This window comes from Urocitellus parryii, chromosome 5 (assembly GCF_045843805.1).
Source record: "Urocitellus parryii isolate mUroPar1 chromosome 5, mUroPar1.hap1, whole genome shotgun sequence".
Classification (NCBI taxonomy): domain Eukaryota; kingdom Metazoa; phylum Chordata; class Mammalia; order Rodentia; family Sciuridae; genus Urocitellus; species Urocitellus parryii.
This window is the reverse complement of record NC_135535.1, coordinates 204697418-204716858: the sequence shown is the minus strand read 5'-3', so window position 1 is coordinate 204716858 and position 19441 is coordinate 204697418. Positions and strand designations below refer to the sequence as shown.

The following is a 19441-nucleotide window of genomic DNA, read 5'->3' as shown; positions in this document are numbered from 1 at the left end:
AGATCCTCCTGACTGAGTTTCCCAAGTGCTAAGAATACAAGTATGAGCCACCTTGCCTAGATTTAAAAGAGCCATTTCAAGAATGGGCTTTCGGAGCAGAGGACATAGCTCAGTTGGTAGAGTGCTTGCCTAGCATGTACAAGGCCCTGGGTTCTATCCCTAGCATCATATAAACAAAATAAATATAACAAGATTGGGGCTTGGCAATAGGATTCTTAGTCTCTGACATTGGTAAACTAATGGAAGGTGTCAGGGGCACCTACTTCTATGGACAACTCAAGGAGGCATGAATTAGCAATTTTTCTCTTCCCTTAATGTAGAAACTCAACTACAAACTCCTTGAGGGCAGAGGTCATATCTTATATACCTTCTGCATCCCCATATCAACTGAAAAGTGCTAAAGAGATACCTATGAAATAATTAGGGAAATCTTGCAAATAGTTATTTCACAATGAATGATTATTTTCACTGATCTCAATTTAACTTACTCTACTATTTGGGACTTTCCAGAGAGAGAGCTTTCTGCAATTTACAGGCAAACATGATCATATAATTATATGTTTTTCTCACTTTAACAAGTTCACAATGCAAAACCCTCATTAACCAGTAGGTGGATCAATTTTACAATTTTGTCTTTGAAGTCTATGTTCTAAAATTACTTGAAGCAATAAAACTGCATTTTAACATAATGGATTATGGAGAAGCAAATGATGATTTATTTTTACTTCTGTAAGAATTTATGCATGATAAACATGTCTTGCTAATGTTTACTGATCCCAAACACTTTAACTTACAGGAATAACTGACAAGGAAAACAAACTTCTTTAACTACAAGGAGAACTAGTTAACAAGAATAATAAAAACTTTTCTTTAAAAATGCTGTAATATGCACTATAATGCACATTTTCAAAGTCATCAATCTCAATTACTGTGTCAACATCTTTCTCTTTATGTAAAGCTGGTGGGAAAATGTTCTTTACCTGCGATTTGGTCTGAAGAGAACATATTCTAAAGCATGAGTGGAATTGTTGGCAGTGGAGATGAAGCTAAAGAGAAGGAAGACGAGGTCAGGCACACCAAGAATGCGGGTAAGCTGTTTATGGATAACCTGTTCTCTGTATGACATCTGCTGCTGTGTGTTTCGCCGGAATCTGTACCACCCAATAACTTTCTGAAAAAAAAAAAAAAAAAGAATGTATTAAAAGTTACATGAAATCTTACAGATTTAATTATATATTCCATATATAATTTGTGGCTTGTACACAAATGTTCAAACATTTATGTGTGATGGTCCCAAACTCAAAACAACCCAATTGTCCATCGACAAGTGAAAAGATAAACAAATTGTGGTATATTCACAATATTAATAATAATATTGGATATACTACAATTTGTGGAATATCTTAATAATAAAAAGGAACAAACTACTGGCACCTACAACATGGATGAATCCCAAATTAATTACCCTGAGTGAAAAAAGCTAGGTCCAAAGTAAGTATATGAATCAATTTTTAAAAATTATTTTATTAATTTATTTCGGCATTAGGGATTGAATCTAGGGGTATTTTACCAATGAGCTACACCCTCAATCCTTTTTATTTCAAAACAGAGTTTCACTAAATTGCTGAGGCTGACCTGGAACTTATAATCCTTCTGCCTCAGCCTCCCAAAGAACTTACTGGTATGCACCATTATACCCAGCAAAAAAGTCTATTTATATAAAATTACAGAAAATGAAAACTAATTCACAGTGACATAAAGTAGTTTGGTGGTTGACAAGGTTGGAGGTGGCCAGAGGTAAGAAAGAAAAATTAGAACAGGGCATGAGAAAACTTGTAAAGGTGATGGGTATTTCACTATTAAATTAAGGTGATAGCTTCATGGGTGTGTACACATATCAGACTGACCAAACATATACTCTACAGATGTGATGTTTACTGTATGCCAATTATACCCCAAAACCTATTTTAAAAGTTTACCTTTATCAGCTTTAACTATAACATAACTAAACCAGCTACATGAATTAAACTCTCAAAAGAATATGTCTCAGGATGTGACCTTCTGAATACCCAGAAGACAGACTCTAGAGACATCTGAGAGCATGTCAACATGTAGATTCCTGGGCCCACCCAAATCTGCAGAATCAGCCTCTTAGGATACAGCCAGGATTCTGAATTTCAGAGAAGTTCCTTGAGTTTTTCTTTTGCATACTGACATTTGAAAATCTCTGTTGTAGAAACAACTTAATCCTTTATTAGAACAACCATCTTCATAAAGTTTTATGCTTTGAAATAAACTGACTAAACATTGTGTTTTAAGAAGCAAGGACACGGGGCTGGGGATGTGGCTCTAGCGGTAGCGCGCTCGCCTGGCATGCGTGCGGCCCGGGTTCGATCCTCAGCACCACATACCAACAAAGATGTTGTGTCCGCCGAGAACTAAAAAATAAATATTAAAAATTCTCTCTCTCTCTCTCTCTCTCTCTCTCTCTCTCTCTCTCTCTCCTCTCTCACTCTCTCTTTAAAAAAAAAAAAAAAAAAGAAGAAGAAGCAAGGACACATGTAATCCCAGCAGCTTGGGAGTCTAAGGCAGGAGGATCAAGGGTTCAAAGCCAGTCTTAGTAAAAATGAGGTGCTATGCAACTCAGTGAGACCCTGTCTCTAAATAGAATACAAAATAGGGTTGGGGATGTGGCTCAATGGTCCAGTGCCCTTGAGTTCAATTCCTGGTACTCCTCACCCACACAAACACAAAAGTAAGGTAGAGGCTGGGCATGGTGGCGCACACCTATAATCCCAGAGGCTTGGGAGGCTGATGCAGCGAGACCCTATCTCTAAATAAAATATAAAAAAGGGCTGGGAATCTGGCTCAATGGGTAAGCACTCTGGGTTCAATCCCTGGTTAAAAAAAAAAAAAAAGAAGTAGTAGTAAGGTAGTTTAAAACCATTAGTGTCATATTAAATTAATAGTAAATTTAAATCATATTCTGTCACCATGTTCATATAAAGAAAGTAAACTAATTATTGCTGAATTCCTGTGCCAAATCTTCCTTTCTTTCCGGGTAAACTCTAAGAATTGTTTTCTCCAAAGTCATACAACTGAGTGACCGTCAAGGTATGGAACTTGGCTGCCTGTCTCCTGTTGTGCAAAACTAAGATTCAAATTCTGAGTTAGTTAACATGATGAAAAAGGTAAAAGTAGTTTTCTATTCAAGAAAAAGTGTATAGAAACCTATCCGTTGGCTAGAGCTATCAATGTACGAGAATATGGTACACTTCATTCCAACACTCAATCCTCTGTATTAACTGTTGGAACTAACTCCTCTGCAGGACTGGGGCACGACTCATATTGCCTCTGTCCCCCTGCAAAGACTAGCGGCATTCAGCACACTGGCTATTTTCACAAAATACTCACTGATAAACAGAACCTTGCAAGTGACTGACTATAGGATAAGTAATAGTGCTTTTCAGTGATGCTGATTCTCACTGTTTTTATTTGTTTGTATTTTCTAAGAAGCAGGAACTTTATGTCAGTTATTGACTGATAGTAACCAATTGATCTGACATTTGCCAAAAGTTTTAAACTGATTGATTCTCCTGACATTCTGATCAATGAAGAATGAGCTGCCAAATTAATTTATACTATTGGTATTTACAATTCTACCTCTTAGAGCTAACAGACAAACTAGTTGCAAGATTACTGAGAAACTAGGTCATGGTATTAAAAAGCACCTCTTAGATGATGGTGAAGAATCACAGCTCTCTTTCCCTACATTTCATCTCGGCTGATGCTTCATAGTTGCTTTTCCACACAGACTTTCTTCTTTCTTTTTGACATTCACTTACATTTTCTGGAGCCAAAGCAACTACCTCAATGAAAGGCACATTTACTGGCTTTAGCTTGTGCCATGTTGGTCATTAAGGATATTAGGATGGCTGTTATGCTTCTTGTTATTGATTTCAGAGTTGATGCTTTGGGAAGACAGAAGTCCTCCTTCTCCCTTTCTGTTTGGCCTTCGCCTAAACCTGAAAGCCCATGGAAACTTCACAAACACAATATGGACTCTGACAAAATAGCGAATCAGCCCCTGACTATACTGTCCCTACTGGGATATTTTAATGTCAACAATATTTGCTTCTATCTCAACCCCAACATTCTAAATGCACCTTAGGAGGTAGTATACCATCTTTTTGAGGTAAAAGTATAACTCAGTGCCTTTTCTGGGGGAAAAATAATCCAAATTAGAATCAACTATAAAGGTTTTTCTGTCATCTAAATATTATACATCATTACTGCTTTTGAGCTAGAAATTTGAATTTTTGAAAAAAAAATCCTTCTAGAAGTGGGGGATATAGCTCAGTTGGTAGAGTGCTTGCCTAGCAAGCACAAGGCCCTGGGTTCAATGCCCTGCCAACAAAACAAAACAAAACAAAAAAACCCCACTCCTTGAAGAGTTCTACAAGTAGCACAGGAAATACAATGAAATAAAACACAGTTCCTGCTCTCAACAAATTTCATGAAAAACCGAACATAATTTCCAAGTAATGTAAGGAATGCAACAAACATATATTTTGCAAAGAAAACAAACATTTATTTTAGCACAAAGTTCCATGAAATAAAATAAAAATAAAGCAGATCAACTTTCAACTTTAACTCTTGGTTCCAGGAAAAGCAGTCAATTACAATAACCAACGAATGGTCTACTGTGTCTCAAACCAGCAAATCCTATTTTATTCATTTATTTTGTAAATTTCGGGGGGGGGGGTTACCAGGGATTGAATTCAGGGGCACTCAATCACTGAGCCACATTCCCAGCCCCATTTTTGTATTTTATTAGAGACGGGGTCTCACTGAGTTACTTAGTGTCTGGCTATTCCTGAGGCTGGCTTTTTTTTTTTTTAATTTTTAATATTTATTTTTTAGTTCTCGGCGGACACAACATCTTTGTTGGTATGTGGTGCTGAGGATCAAACCCGGGCCGCATGCATGCCAGGCGAGTGCGCTACCGCTTGAGCCACATCCCCAGCCCCTGAGGCTGGCTTTTTAAAAAAATTTTTTTTAGTTGTACTTGGACAGCATGCCTTAATTTTTTTTTTTTTTAATGTGGTGCTATGGATCGAACCCAGTGCCTCACACATGCAAGTGCTCTGCAACTGGCTATGAACTCGAAACCCATCCTGTCTGAGCCTCCCCAAGCTGCTGGGATTACAGGAGTGTGCCACTGCACCTGGCCTTATTTTGTAAATTTTACAGGGTCTTGCCATATTGCTCAGGCTGGCCTTGAACTTCCGAATGTTTTGCCTCAGCTTCCTGAATTGATGGAATTACAGATGTGTGCCACTCCCCCTGCTTTAGCAAATCCTATTTCAAAAATCCCTAAATTAATTTGAAGTGTGTCACTGAAAAGATTAAACAGAGGAGTCCTTTTCTTTATTCCAATTTATTTTCAATTATAAAATATAAGATCATTTAAAAAAAAACAAAGTCTCTCTTCATTAGAGGCATCTCTACCCTTTTCCCACTCTTCCTTTTCTAAGTTTGGATGACTTTCTCCCAGATCTTTTTCTCCGTGTTTGAACTCTCACCTTAGACTTTTGTTTTTTATATAAAATGGGCTCAAACTGTATTATAGCTTTTTCCTGGAGCTGGGATGTAAAGCACATGCTTAGCATGCACAAGGCCCTGGGTTTAATCTGCAGCTCCAAAACAAAAAAACAAAACAAAAAAAATCACCCCCAAAATAAACAAATCACATTTTTTCACTTGACATAACTTAGAGATCATTCTGTGTCATTAAATGAAAACCTCCCTCATAGCTGGGTGTGATAGTGAATACTTGCAATACCCATAACTCACAAGGCTGAGGCAAGATTATAAACTCAAGACCATCCTAAGCAATTTAGGGAGACTCTGTCTCAAAATAAAGTGAAAAAAGATGGGGATATACCTTAACGGTAGAGTGCTTGCGTAGCATGAACAGATCTTGGGTTTGATCTCCAGTACCACAAAACAAAAACAAAAAGACCCTCCCTTATTCTTTTTAATGGCTGCTTTGAATCCCATAATAAGGAGGTACCAACATAACTGACTTAATCATTCCAAACTGGTATATGTTCAGGTTGATTTTAAAATCCTCACTATTTGGGGCTGGGATTTGTGGCAAAGCCTTGGGTTCAATCCTCAGCACCACATAAAAATAATAAGTAAAACAAAGGTATTGTGTCCAACTACAACAAAAAAAATAAAATTATAAAAACAAAACAAAACAAAAAAAACCCCTCACTATTCACCATTGAAGCAACAAACATCCTGTACCCCAGACCAAGAGAAGAGACTGTCTGGTTTACACCTTGGCTCCACCATTAACAACAAAATCACTTGGGGCTGGGGATGTGGCTCAAGCGTTAGCGCGTTCCTGCGTCCCGGGTTCGATCCTCAGCACCACATACCAACAAAGATGTGGTGTCCGCCAAGAACTAAAAAATAAATATCAAAAATTCTCTCTCTCTCTCTTTCTCTCCTCTCTCACTCTCTCTTTAAAAAAAAAAAAAAAACACAAAATCACTTAACCCCGTTTGTCTCAAGTGTAAAATCTGCTTTACAGAGCTGCTGCAAGGATGAAGTGTGTCAATACATGAAGAGTGCACAGAATGTGACCCAGAACAGAGTTAAACTGTTTAAAAATGACAGCTCTTTCCATCTTTGTGCTCAGGTACACTAATTTTTTGCGGGGTGGGGTTGGGGCAGATTCCTAGAGTCGGGACTGTATAGTTAAAACTGTTATCATAAAATCGTCCTCCCAGGGCTGGGGATGTGGCTCAAGCGGTAGCGCGCTCGTCTGGCATGCATGCAGCCCGGGTTCGATCCTCAGCACCACATACCAACAAAGATGTTGTGTCCGCCGATAACTAAAAAATAAATATTAAAAAAAAAAAATCGTCCTCCCATCATGTCAACTTACATTTACCAGCTGCTGCTTCCCCATGTCCCTCACCTTTTCAGTACTGGCCATTATCAATCCTTTTACTCTCCTGCCAATCTGATGGGCAAAAAATGGCATCTCACCTGGTTCAATCTCTGTTTGCTGACTGAAGTGGAACATCTTTTCACTGACTTCTTGGCTGTCCGTAGATTTTTTTCTTTTGTGAACTTCCTATTCAATTTCTTTAGTCCTTTTTATCACTTAAAATTTTTAAAACTACTTAAAGCTCCAATAAGAATTTCTATGGAAAAAATTTTAATTTTAGAAAGCATAATAAAGGCTCACAATCTACCATATAAAAATGAAAGAGGAGGGCTGGGGATGTGGCTCAAGCGGTAGCGCGCTCGCCTGGCATGCATGCGGCCCGGGTTCGATCCTCAGCACCACATACAAACAAAAGATGTTGTGTCCGCCGAAAAATAAAAAAAAATAATTAATTAATTAATTAAAAAAAATAAGATGGACACAATATCTTTAAAAAAAAAAATGAAAGAGGAAGTAAAGTGACATCTGAGAGATGAGGAATGAACTGCTGGGAGATTCCGGAATGTATGTCCCTGGGCATACCACTGAAAATGAGAGAGGCCCGAGGCTGCTCTAATACCCTTTGCTAGCTGGGCAGGCTGCATGGTTGGACCACCAGGACTGTGTACCTCCTGCCATTTTTCCTGTCCTCAGACCTATATCTTTCCAAGTTTCCTTTTCTTTCTTTTATTTTTCCCTGCTTTTCTTTCTTCCTTTACATGGTATAGAATGTACCCAGCAGTGGCACTAGGCTGCTGATATGATCTAACTGCACTTACTCCTGAAACCCTTCAACAAAAGCATATTGTTGGCTGGTGCACCTCAGTGCTTGCCTGGCCTATGCAAGGTCCTGGATTCAACCCCTAGGACCTCTCTCCAGCCCCATAAAAAAGGCATTTTAGCTCTCTGTTTGACAAGCTAAGGATTTTCAATGGTACTTTTTTTCCCCTCTAATTGTTTAATAACCAATCTATTTTTTCTGAAATATCTCAAAGCAAAAAACTCATCAGACAATACTGCAGCAATAAAATCTGGTTCATTTACCGTTTTATTCAGACTTGCTTACCATATACAACCAGAACAGCACATGTGTATGTTGATGGAAATAATAAATACATGACTTTTGGAAAAACATCTGTGTTCAAATTTAAACATATCCAAAGATGTTTGATTGCAATTTATATTTTTAAAAAATAGTTTTTCTGATTACAAGACTGTATTAAGTATTTGCCAAATTATTTTTTAAATTATACAATAGAAAGAATGAATCACCAGAGTCAATTGAACTACTTTTTGTTATTTTTCTTTTGGTACTGGGGAATTGAACCCAGGGGAGCCTAACCACTGAGCCACATCCCCAGCCCTTTTAAAAATAATTTTTGAGCAGGGTTTTATTATGTTACTTAGGGCCTCCCTAAGTTTCTGAGGCTGGCTTTGAACTCCAGATCCTTCTGCCTGAGCATCCGGAGCCGCTGGGATTACAGGCATGTGCCACCACACATGGCTAGATCAACTGAACTCTTCTTAACTTTCCAGATTATAGTTCACTTTTTTCTTCTGATTTTTACCTAATGGAATCATACTATAAACATTGAATTTTCTTCTACCAATATACTGTAACCATTGTTTTACATCCATAATTGCAAATTACCTTTAGAATCTGCTGAAGGTGATAGAACTCTCATATCAGTGTTGACTCTTCACTATTGCATTTTATGTTTGTTTTTAAGTTTAGGTGTTAAGATAAAGAACTATTCCCATATCAGACTGAGCAACAAATAGAACATACCTTTCTCCGATCTTTAAGAATCCTGTCCAAACTCTCTTCATTAACTTTGCTTGCGTAGTCATAAAAACTATTTTTTTAAAAGAAGAAAAAAAATTATTTAAATTCCATAATACCATGACATGAACATGCTTAGCTACAGATGTCTATGGGGCACCTAACTCTAATAAATATATAATTCCTTGCCTTCAAAGGTATACAAAGAGTGATAATCTGTCTAAATACCTCTCTAATACATAGTATTTTTTATATCAAAGGCTACTCAAGAGTTTGCTACATTCAAAAGCTATCACTTCCACATGTGGGAGGTGCCCATAGCAAATCAGTCTAAAACATGAGGCTTCAAATGGCTGTGGAATCTTTTCTTCTTTTCTAAGTATCAATTATTTTTGGAAAAAAAAGATAAGAATACTTCATTTGCTGAGACATGAAGATGGGAATTGAACACTGGCTGAATGCTTCACGTCACAAAGCCACGTGTTTTCTCATGTCATTTCTCATCATTCCTGCTTCAGTGCCGGGAGATATGAGTTCAGCTCAATAATTCAACAAACTTTATCCCCATTTTTGTAGATAAAAGAGAGTGAAGTTGACTGATTTGCTCCAATCACAGAGCTAGTAGATGGAAGGGCTGGAATTTGAAGCCAGACTTGGGTAGTGTCAATGTGCTCCCTTCCAAAATGACCAATGTGGGCCTGGGGTTGTAGGTCAGTGGTAGAGCACTTGCGTAGCATGGAAGAGGCACTGGGTTCCATCCTCAGTACCAAATAAAAATAAATAAATAAATAAATAAAATAAAGGTACTATGTCTACCTATAACTAAAAAAAAAAAAAAAAAAAAAAAAAAAAAGACCAACATGACCAGTTTTCTGTGGTGAGCAACCCAGGTGTACTGATGTGCCGGCCTTTTCTATTTCTGCTCATGGGTCTCTGCACACCATCGTCCTCCTCCCAAGCCCTAGAGACAGGAAGAAGTTCAAGGTATGGGAAAAACACTGACTCGGGAATCAGAAAACAGCAGCTCCAGCCCCAGTTTTATATCTCATTGTAGGATCTGGGACAAGTTACAGCCTATCTGGTCTCTAACTCTTTTTTTTTTTTTTTAACAAGACAAAGAGTTTGAAAGAGACTGATGATTTCTATGGTTTCTTTCAGCTTTAAGAATGATGAATCTTGAGGCTGGGATTGTGGCTCAGTGGCAGAACGCTTGCCTTGTATGTATGAGGGTTTCATTCTCAGCACCACATAAAAAAATAAATAAAGAATGATGAATCTCTGAATTAAACTCAGTCAAATCCTTGTTCTGGTTTTACTTTGCTTAGAGTGTTTTAAAGAATTTCTCAGAAAGGTGAGGCAGAAACTGCACAGAGTGGCATACATCTGTTATCCCAATGACTTGGGAGGCAGAAGGATTGCAAGTTCGAGGCCAGCCTCAGCAACTTAGTGAGACTCTCTTTTCAAAATAAGAAATAAAAAGGGCTGGACATGTAGCTTAGTGGAAAGCACCCCTGAGTATAATTCCTGGTACCAAAAAAAGCTCTGACAGGCCCAGATCAGATACTTCCACAGGCCAGACAGAGGCAACATATGGGCTGGGCCTGAATGATTTCATTTGCTTTTTTTTTTTTTCAGTGAACCCATGGTTGTTCATCTAGCTCCCTACACTTCTTTTACAATATGGGTGAATCTAAAAGAGGTGAGGTTCTTGGCTACTTTGAGGTTTTCTTTGTAGGTAGTCACCTTGCATGCTGATAATACTCTGAAACAATCAATGGTAAAGGTATATATGTGTGGGGTGAACATGATACAAGTCCCCTGGGGTGCTTGGATGTAAGGGATGCAGAGAGTGGTCAGGGTGAAATCTGCAGGGAACACATATAGCAATCACCATAAAGAAGGGTCCTAGGGATAGAAAGCGGAGGTGCTCTCTGCATTCCATATGAGCAAATGGAAGAAGCACTGGCCTGACTTCTGGGAAGGGGGAATCAGGCCTCAGGAAATTTAGAGAAACCCAAAGCTGAGAATATAACAGCCATCAGGTGGAAGGGTTTGGGCTGAGAAAGAAGACAGAGGCCTGGGTAGTGGTGTCGGAGAAATCCAATGTATGGAAAATACTGAACTTCCTCTTTCTCATCCTTTTCCTCCATATAGCGCACTGCTGTTTGCTTTCTGTTTTGATTGTTTCTCTTCCCATTTTTTTTTCTATTTTTGTCCTTTAGTTGGTTACAATATGGAACTGGCAATATATTAACTTAAATGAACAGAAAAAGAAAGTTTTATGTTTCCTTTCCCTTTTTTTAAAATTGTAGATAGACACAATACCTTTATTTATTTTTATATGGTGCTGAGGATCAAACTCAGTGCCTCACACGTGCTAGGCAAGTGCTCTGCCACTGAGCCATAATCCCAGCCCTCCTTGCTCTCTTTTTTTTGAGATGGGTCTTGCTATGTTGCCCAGGTTTGTTCTAAACCCCTAGGCTGAAGCAATTTTCCTATCTCAGCTTCAAAGTAGCCAGGACTCCAGTGCATGCCATTGTGTCCAGCTCCTTTCCTTAGATTTTTAAGCTGACCACTGAACATTTTTAATTTCTCTCAGCTCATTCACTTGTTTTGAATCAATCCAATGAGGGCTAAACTCTTCTTAAAGAAGGATGTGGCCACTAGGTGGGTACCACTTGTAATTCCAGCAACTCTGTAGGCTGAGGCAAGATCACAAGTTCAAGGCCAATCTGAGCAATTTAGTGAGACACTGTGTCAAAAATAAAAAGGGTTAGGGATATGACTTAGTGGTTAAGCACCCCTGGGTTCAATCCCTGGTACCCAAAATACTAAAATTGAAATTAAAAAAAAAAAAAAAGGAGGACATGGCTTACCTAAAAAGTTTTGAACAAGGCTGATGGTTATGGATTTCTGTAATCAGAAAGAGGAATACATTTTAGTTGATCATGTAAGACACAGGCAGCTATCAAATAGCTCAGGATTTTTTAAACTAAAAAATCTCAGACAATAAAAAGACAGTCTTCCTCTCACAAACAGGTGCTGTGTATATACTAGGGAAGGCAGTGTGGCTTCTGAGCAGTTGTACCCAGAGACACATTCTCAAACAAAGTAGACTGGAGAATGAAAGTTCTGTTTTCCTTTGTCCCCACATGATGAACACACATCTGAAAGCTCTTATTCAGGAACTCACAGCTATTGGGTGCCTTATTCAATCTTACCTATTTAAACAAAGAATCATATGAAAAAGTAACCACTGACTGGAAGCATTTAATCAAATTAGATAAAAGCTTTGAGGACAGCTTAGGGAGAGAAGGGCCTTAATCATTCTACCATTAATAATCAACTAACAACTCATGACAACTTGGGCCAGGTGTTTTGAAGGGGAAGGAATTCTGGGAGTCTATTAACCCTTTCAAAGTGGTCATTGCTGAGAGTGATGATCATTTATAAGGTAGATCCTAACAACTTCTAAAAAGCTGCTATGAGTCAGCAGAGTGAACATTTCTCCAAGCTCCTCAGGGGGCTTAGGAGCTGGGTTTCCTAAGATTGTGAGACTCACTGACCATTCAATTCTATCATATGTTCTTAGACAATTAATCACCTGCTGTTTAAGAAGCCACAGCCTCAGTTTAGGGAGCAACTTTACCTGACTACAAATGAAACTACAGCCTTTAAGGCCTTAAAAACAAGTAGTTTCTGTACTTGAGTTAATGCTGCCAAAACTCATGCATAAATGCAAAACTTCCACAGGAAAGAAGGTAATTAATTTGTCTACCTATGGTGTTGATATAGTGATGCAAATAAGAAAACCTTATCTAGAAGTATTTCCCTGTTCCATCACTAACAATGATCTAGCACACCACTGTAGTTTATTTCAGAGATACTGTTAGAGATGCAGAACATTTGTAGCAAAAATCTTATTAGAGTTCATGGAAAAGAAAAACCTATCTTCTGCTTTAAAGGAAAGAGATTTTGTTTAATAAAATCCCTGGAGTAAGTTCTGAACTCTGAATGCACACTCCTGTCAAGCCGCCCCAGCAGTTTCCTTCATAATTTACAACTCAGATTAGAAACACACGCTCCAAGGCTAGGGACAGCTCAGTGGTAGAGTGCTTGCCTAGCTCTAGATAGATACCATGTGGTATTTGCTGCAGGAAATTAAAGCTTTCTTAAGATTTTGTGTAACACTAAGCACTTCATGGGGAAAAAACTCCACAAAGCTATAGAATGAAACAAAGTTAGGGAACATGTTAAGTGACAGATGGACCTTGGAAAGCAGGCAAAGGCTGGGCAGCTTTACTTGGAACTTCCAGTTTTCCATACCTCAACAGCAAATCCACACAGGAGATGACTCTTCCTGCACCATGAAGATCCTGTTAAAACTTCTCACTAGGTGCTACATTATTCTTGTTTTTCTTCCTGGTTGCTGAGTTGAACACTTCCTCATCTTCCCCCTTCTATTACTGTCAATGAGTTTTGCTAATAGCTATCCTCACTATCTGAGGACATTTTTCTGTTCCTGCCTCCTCCCTACCATTCCTGCGGTAAACAGCTCTGATTGAAATGAATTAGTACAACTTCTTAAATGAGTGTGTATTCAAAATGAGATGCAGTCATTCTATGTTCAAAATGTGATATTCTATATAAAATCCTCCCTATTGCAAAGGGTAAGGTAAAAGGTGCCTGTAATTGGATTTAGACATTTTCAATAAGCAACAAATCTGACCAATTTATTTTACTTAAAACACCTTATCCTGGAAGGCCAGCTATACTAGAAAATATCCTGATCCTAGTAGGGAATACTACCATGACACTCAACCTCATGTTTGAACTTTCAAACAGGTTTTCTAGCATCCTTGGTTTACGTTTTCAAATATTTATTTATTTTTAGAAGAAAAATGTCAAAATAGTAACAATACATTTAATATATTAGCAAACAATCTGTCCATGAGATCTAGAATTGTTTTAATCAATAAACTGAATGTAGCTAATAATTAAATATTATACAGCAAAAAATGGTTGTCTTGGCACTTTATTAACTGAAACTCTCTACTGATGGGTATTTCTCTCTATGATACCAGGGAAGTTGGTCAAGAACCAGAAAGTTGGGCTGGGGTTGTGGCTCAGTGATAGACTGCTTGCCTAGCACGTGTGAAGCACTGGGTTTGATCCTGAGCATCACATAAAAATAAAGTGAAAGTTAAAAAAAAAAAAAAAAAAAAAAAGAAGAACCAGAAAGTTTAAAAAGTATCAGAATATTTTTTTTTTGAAATTTTTAACATTTATATTTTTTTAAGTTTTTGGCGGACACAATATCTTTGTTTGTATGTGGTGCTGAGGATCCACCCTGGGCCGCACGCATGCCAGGCAAGCATGATACCACTTGAGCCACATCCCCAGCCCCAAAGTATCAGAATATTATCCTACATAGAATTTTAATTATTTGAATGGAAAATTTTTAATTACCATTTTGTTTCTTTAAAAATAAATAGCTAGAGGGGCTAGGGCTGAGGCTCAGTAGTAGCACACTTGCCTGGCATGTGTGGGGCACTGGGTTTGATTCTCAGCACCACGTATAAATAGGTAAAATGAAGGTCTATCAACAACTAAAAAAATTAATATAAATAAATAAATAACTAGACTATTCATCAGGAATGTGATTTTGCTGTTAGTTAACTATATCTGGCAATTTAACTTTCATTTTCCAGATTAATTTTGAAAACCCATATGGAAATAATAAATCACTACGTAGATGGTCTATAAAACAAAATTCTGTTTTAGAATTTTAAAGAATTAAGCAAAACAAAAACAAAATCCCTCAATGAAAGATTGACTATACTCTGTACATATAACAAGAATTTTCTTAGCAGGGCAGTGTTCTGGTGAGTGGCATTTTACAATTGTGACTTCAGTTCAGGCACTTGGTTTTCCCCATTTCTAACCCCAGCTCAATCCTCACTCTTGCCTCACAATCCATGCACTAGAAGGCTATCAGAACAGGTCTAAAACTGATGATTTGGTCCCAATGTGACGTAGCCCACCAGTAGTATTTAAAACCACAAATCACTCATCTTCAAACACCCTGTGTTTCAGTCACACAGAAACAGGTCAGATGTCATGTGTGTTTTATTCTTCCTTGCTGGGCTCCCCTAAAGGTACAGCCCACTGGCCCTAACTTCACCTCCTTCAAGATGTCCTTAATGATTTCCCCACTAGCAGTTTTTCTCTCAACTTCAGACACTTATGGGGTTTTCTGTCTTACAGAGTTTATCTTGCACTGTCAGGTATTTCTGTGTACTCCCCACAGTTCTGGAAGGCAGGGCTGAATCTGGGTATTCCTTTCTGTGCCTAGCACAAGCCTCACACATGGAAGTTCTTTATTAAGTGTCTGCTGAAAATGAACGTACCCCTTGCTTTGCTCTGTGTATAAGGATGTGCTGCTTAATGATCTGCTCGAAGTATATTTGAAAGGACCACAATTTCTATCTATCAAAAGGAAACTGATTTGAGGAGAGTGGGTGCATTTGTTGACACTCCCTCTTCTTCCCCAGCAACCTTCCCCAAAAGGGACTATTGAGTGTGTCCCTCAGAAGACTGTGCAAATGGAGCAAACATCTCTTGTAAACAAGTGTGAAAGTCAGATCCTCTTAGGAAGGACCAACATAACACATCCATTCGTTATAATATGAGGTGACACTGGCAATGGGGAGAGCCTAAAGGACAAACTTGAGGTTCACTGTGATTTTGAAGAGACTACCAAGGGGTCACATAATGATTCAGTAAAAGATCAGTTGGTGAGTAAAGATAGTTCTACAGGAAACCTACACTTAAGTTATACACTGTAAGCTTACAGTAACATAAAATATACCACTAGGGCTAATACTTTTATTTTTTTATGTATTCTTTTAATATTTGCGATTAAAATCAGTTAAGAGCCAAAACAATAGTAGGATATTTCTAAGGTCAGTGATAAATTTACTTACCGATTACTTGCAGAAATTCTGTGTTGCTGATTTGTGAGTCACTGATGCTAAAGGTTTCCTCTTGTCTTACCTCTCCCAGCAGAAATCCTTCCTAAAAGAGACAAAAGAAAACAGTCACAGGCTAAATACTGATTTTTTTACTAAAATTAGGAATTTAGGATGTATAATTTTATAATTTCATCAATAATTCAAATAAGCTTGCCAAGGATTCATAACAAGATAAAATCTAATTTTAATCCCTGAAATCTTCTGTTATTTTTTTGGTGGAGGGGGGAATTTATCACCTAAATCCTACTACTAAGTCTCACAAACAATGTCAGAAAAGCTTAGGAAGCGGAACTATCTAAAGGTTGTTTTCTTGAAACATCATACAATTTACTTCATTGCTTTAAAACCCTTGCTAATGATTAAAAGACAAATAAGTTAATACAAGCTGAGCCCAGTAGTGCATGCCTGTACTCCTAGCTACTCAGGAGACTGAGGCAGGAGGATTGCAAGTTCGAGGTCAGCCTAGGCAACTATAGCAAGACCCTATTCAAAGAAAATTTTAAAAAGGTTGGGGGTGTAGCTCAATAGTACATAATCCCTGGGTTCCATCCCCAGTGGCAGGGGGAACTGAGGGAGGTTGGGGGAGAGTTCATATAATAGAAATTAAGTTCACTTAAGTAGGCTGGCATAAGAAATTAGAATTTCAGTAAATAAACTCATATAATTCACATGAAAGAGTTTTTAAAATAAGTGCATAATTTATGTATACATTTGGAGAATGCCCATCACAACTGAACTGTATTACTACTATCCTAGTACTTGTTGCACAAGAACAAGCACAGTTGGAGAAGATACACCTTACATGTCAGAATAACTTCCCATAGAAAGGAAGAACTGATCAGCTGTCCTGGCATCTCTCTCCCTAGATACTGCCATGGCTTCCCCCCTTCCTTCCTTCAGGTCTTTACCCAAATGGCATCTCATCAGATATGCTTTGTCCAAATACACAAGGGAAACAGCATCTGTCCCCTTTACCCTGCATGCTTTTTCTCACTATCTGAGCTGGGGCTGTAGCTCACTGGTAGAGTGCTTACTTAGCATGTTCCATCCAGGATGGAAAAAAAAAAAAAAAGAAAGAAATCTTCTGCCATATTAGATATTTATAGAAGTAAATAAATGCCTTTCCCTGTTAAAAATATAAGCTACATAAGAGCAGGTATTTTGTGCGTGTTTACTGCTAAATCACCACATTACAATGCCTAACAACTAGTAAGTGCTCAACAAAAACTAGTTGAATCAATGTATCCTTGTACTACATTCTCTTCAATTCTAGATTGATCCATGAAATCAATTGCAGAGGCTTCCTAGTTTTTAAAACATTTCCAGCAGGAAGTGCAACTCTGTGGGAATGAGAGGAAAGAGATGTTTTACAGCCTCACTTTTTATTTGATTTGGGGAGGGGGATATTCTAAAATCCCAAATTATCACATACAGAGCATTTCTTTATTTTTTTAAATAGTTTTTTAGATGTTGATGGATCTTTATTTTATTCATCTATTTAAATGTGGTACTGAGAATCGAACCCAGGGCCTCATACATGCTAGGCAAGTGCTCTACCACTGAGCTACAACTCCAGCCTCAAGAGCATTTCTTAAACTTGAGTGATAACTGGATTTCTTTAAAAAAAAATCCTCTCAGACCCATGTCCACGACTATCAGTTTGAGAAACACCAACTAAATAAGCTTGCCTTACCCTATGAAAAGTCTTTCAATTTTGAGTTCCCACTACAAAAAGCTTCATCTTGTAACAAGCAAAAAAAAATTTTAACTGAAGTGAAAAAAAAATCAACTTAATCTTCCCATAAAACTTCATACTTTAAGAACACAGCTAGATTCCTAGATTTCTACAGTCCTGGGCTTCCAAATTTAGCAAAAAAGATATAGGACATCCAGTTAAATTTGAATTTCAGATAAATAGCAAATAATGTTTAGAATACAGGTAATCTAAGTATTACATAAAATTTACTTCTTGTTTATCTGAAATTCAAATTTAACTTGCTGTTTTGCCTTTTTGTTTTGTTTTGGTGGTATTGGGGGTTGAATCAAAGGGTGTTTTATCACTGAACCATACTCTCAACTCTTTTCATTTTGAAATAGTCTCACTAAGCTTCGCAGTCTGGCCTCAAATTTGTGATCCTCCTGCCTCAGTCCCCCAGATAGCTGGGATTACACGCATGTGCCACCATGTCTGGTCTTGGAGTCCTGCTTTTTTTTTTTCTGGCAATGATAATGTTCCTCAGTATAAGAAACAGTTACATAAATTAATAGTGACATCAAAATGTTCTAAAGTCAAGTGTGACTGGTCTGGACTATCTCATTATTATTTTATGGTAGGAATAGACAAACTACAGTGGGAGAAAAATCCACCCCAATACCTATTAATATACTGCAAGATAAATATGGTTTGTAAATTTTTAAATGATTGGAAAAATAAAAATAGGAATGATGTTCATGAACTGTTATATGATGTTACACGAAATTCTTGCCGGACATGGTGGCACATGCCTATAATCCCAGAGACTCAGGAGGCTGAAGCAGGAGGATAGAGAGTTCAAAGCCTCAGCAAAAAGCGAGGTACTAAGCAACTCAGTGAGAACCTGTCTCTAAAGAAAATACAAAATAGGGCTGGGGATGTGGCTCAGTGGCTGAATGCCCCAGAGTTCAATCCCTGGTACACCCTCCCTCCCCTTTGTAGACACTGAAATTAGGGTACACCCCTAATTTCAGTGTCTACAAAGCTTTATTGCTACAGTCATCCTCATTTATTTACTCCTATGGCCATTTTCTCCCTGTAACAGCAGAGATGAGTAGTTGCTACAAAAAATATATGGCTCTCAAATCTTTAAAAAATTACTATTTTTTTCACTATTTAGCACTTTATGGTAAAAAATTTGCTAACCCTAGCTCTACAGAGTAATGTATGGTTTTAAATTAATTTCTTGTCTGGATAAACAAGTATGCATTTTGAAAGTAAACTCTCTTTTATTTCAACATTAAAAGCTAAATTACTTTCAAGCATTCCACATACATAATGGTGGCATGGCCATATAAAACACAACTAGTACTGGTGAAAATTTCCATGAAGTCTAGCACCATGCCCAGCACAGAGTAGATATTAAGGTAACAGCTCCTAAATCAAACTAATAATGGTTTAAGCATAATGACCATCTTACCACACTTTATAGAAAAACTCCATTTTCCTTTTTGGTGGTGCTGGGGATTGAACCCAGGGTCTTGTGCATGCTAAGCAAGCACTCTGCCAACTGAGCTACATCCCCAACCCAAAACTCCATTTTTCAACAGATAGCTGTTTATTCTTACAATAAACTTGAATCCATCACTGAACCCATTTTTAATAGTCTATGTGCAGTAGGAGTACTACAAATCACATACATATTGAACTGCATTACATTATTAAATAGTTAGCTACAGTACCAGAGGCCAGTGTACAAAAGGAAAAGCCTTATGTTGTATATATTCCTATCGTTAATCTTTACCAGCATTGAATTGATGAAACAGTACAGTAACTTAATTCCATTCAATTTACAAATGGAACGACTTGTGAAATTAGTTTTTATTAATGGAAGGTAAGACTGCTGACGTCAAGCTAAATCCAGT

The 19441-nt window shown here is 37.7% G+C and overlaps 1 protein-coding gene and 1 non-coding gene across 2 annotated transcripts in view; both read right to left on the bottom strand.

Annotated features, from left to right (window-relative positions):
- Positions 1-19441, bottom strand: part of Abraxas2 (abraxas 2, BRISC complex subunit) — a 28028-nt gene that overhangs the window by 7607 nt on the left and 980 nt on the right. Inside the window, exons 2-5 of the mRNA XM_077798484.1 lie at positions 15776-15866; positions 11666-11702; positions 8796-8862; positions 981-1171 (exon numbers count right to left, since the gene is read on the bottom strand). Coding sequence (XP_077654610.1) covers positions 981-1171; positions 8796-8862; positions 11666-11702; positions 15776-15866 — 386 coding nt within the window. The remainder of the gene's footprint in view (positions 1-980; positions 1172-8795; positions 8863-11665; positions 11703-15775; positions 15867-19441) is intronic.
- On the bottom strand, positions 19029-19101 carry Trnaa-agc (transfer RNA alanine (anticodon AGC)). The gene has a single exon. It is a non-coding gene; the product is annotated as a tRNA-Ala (tRNA).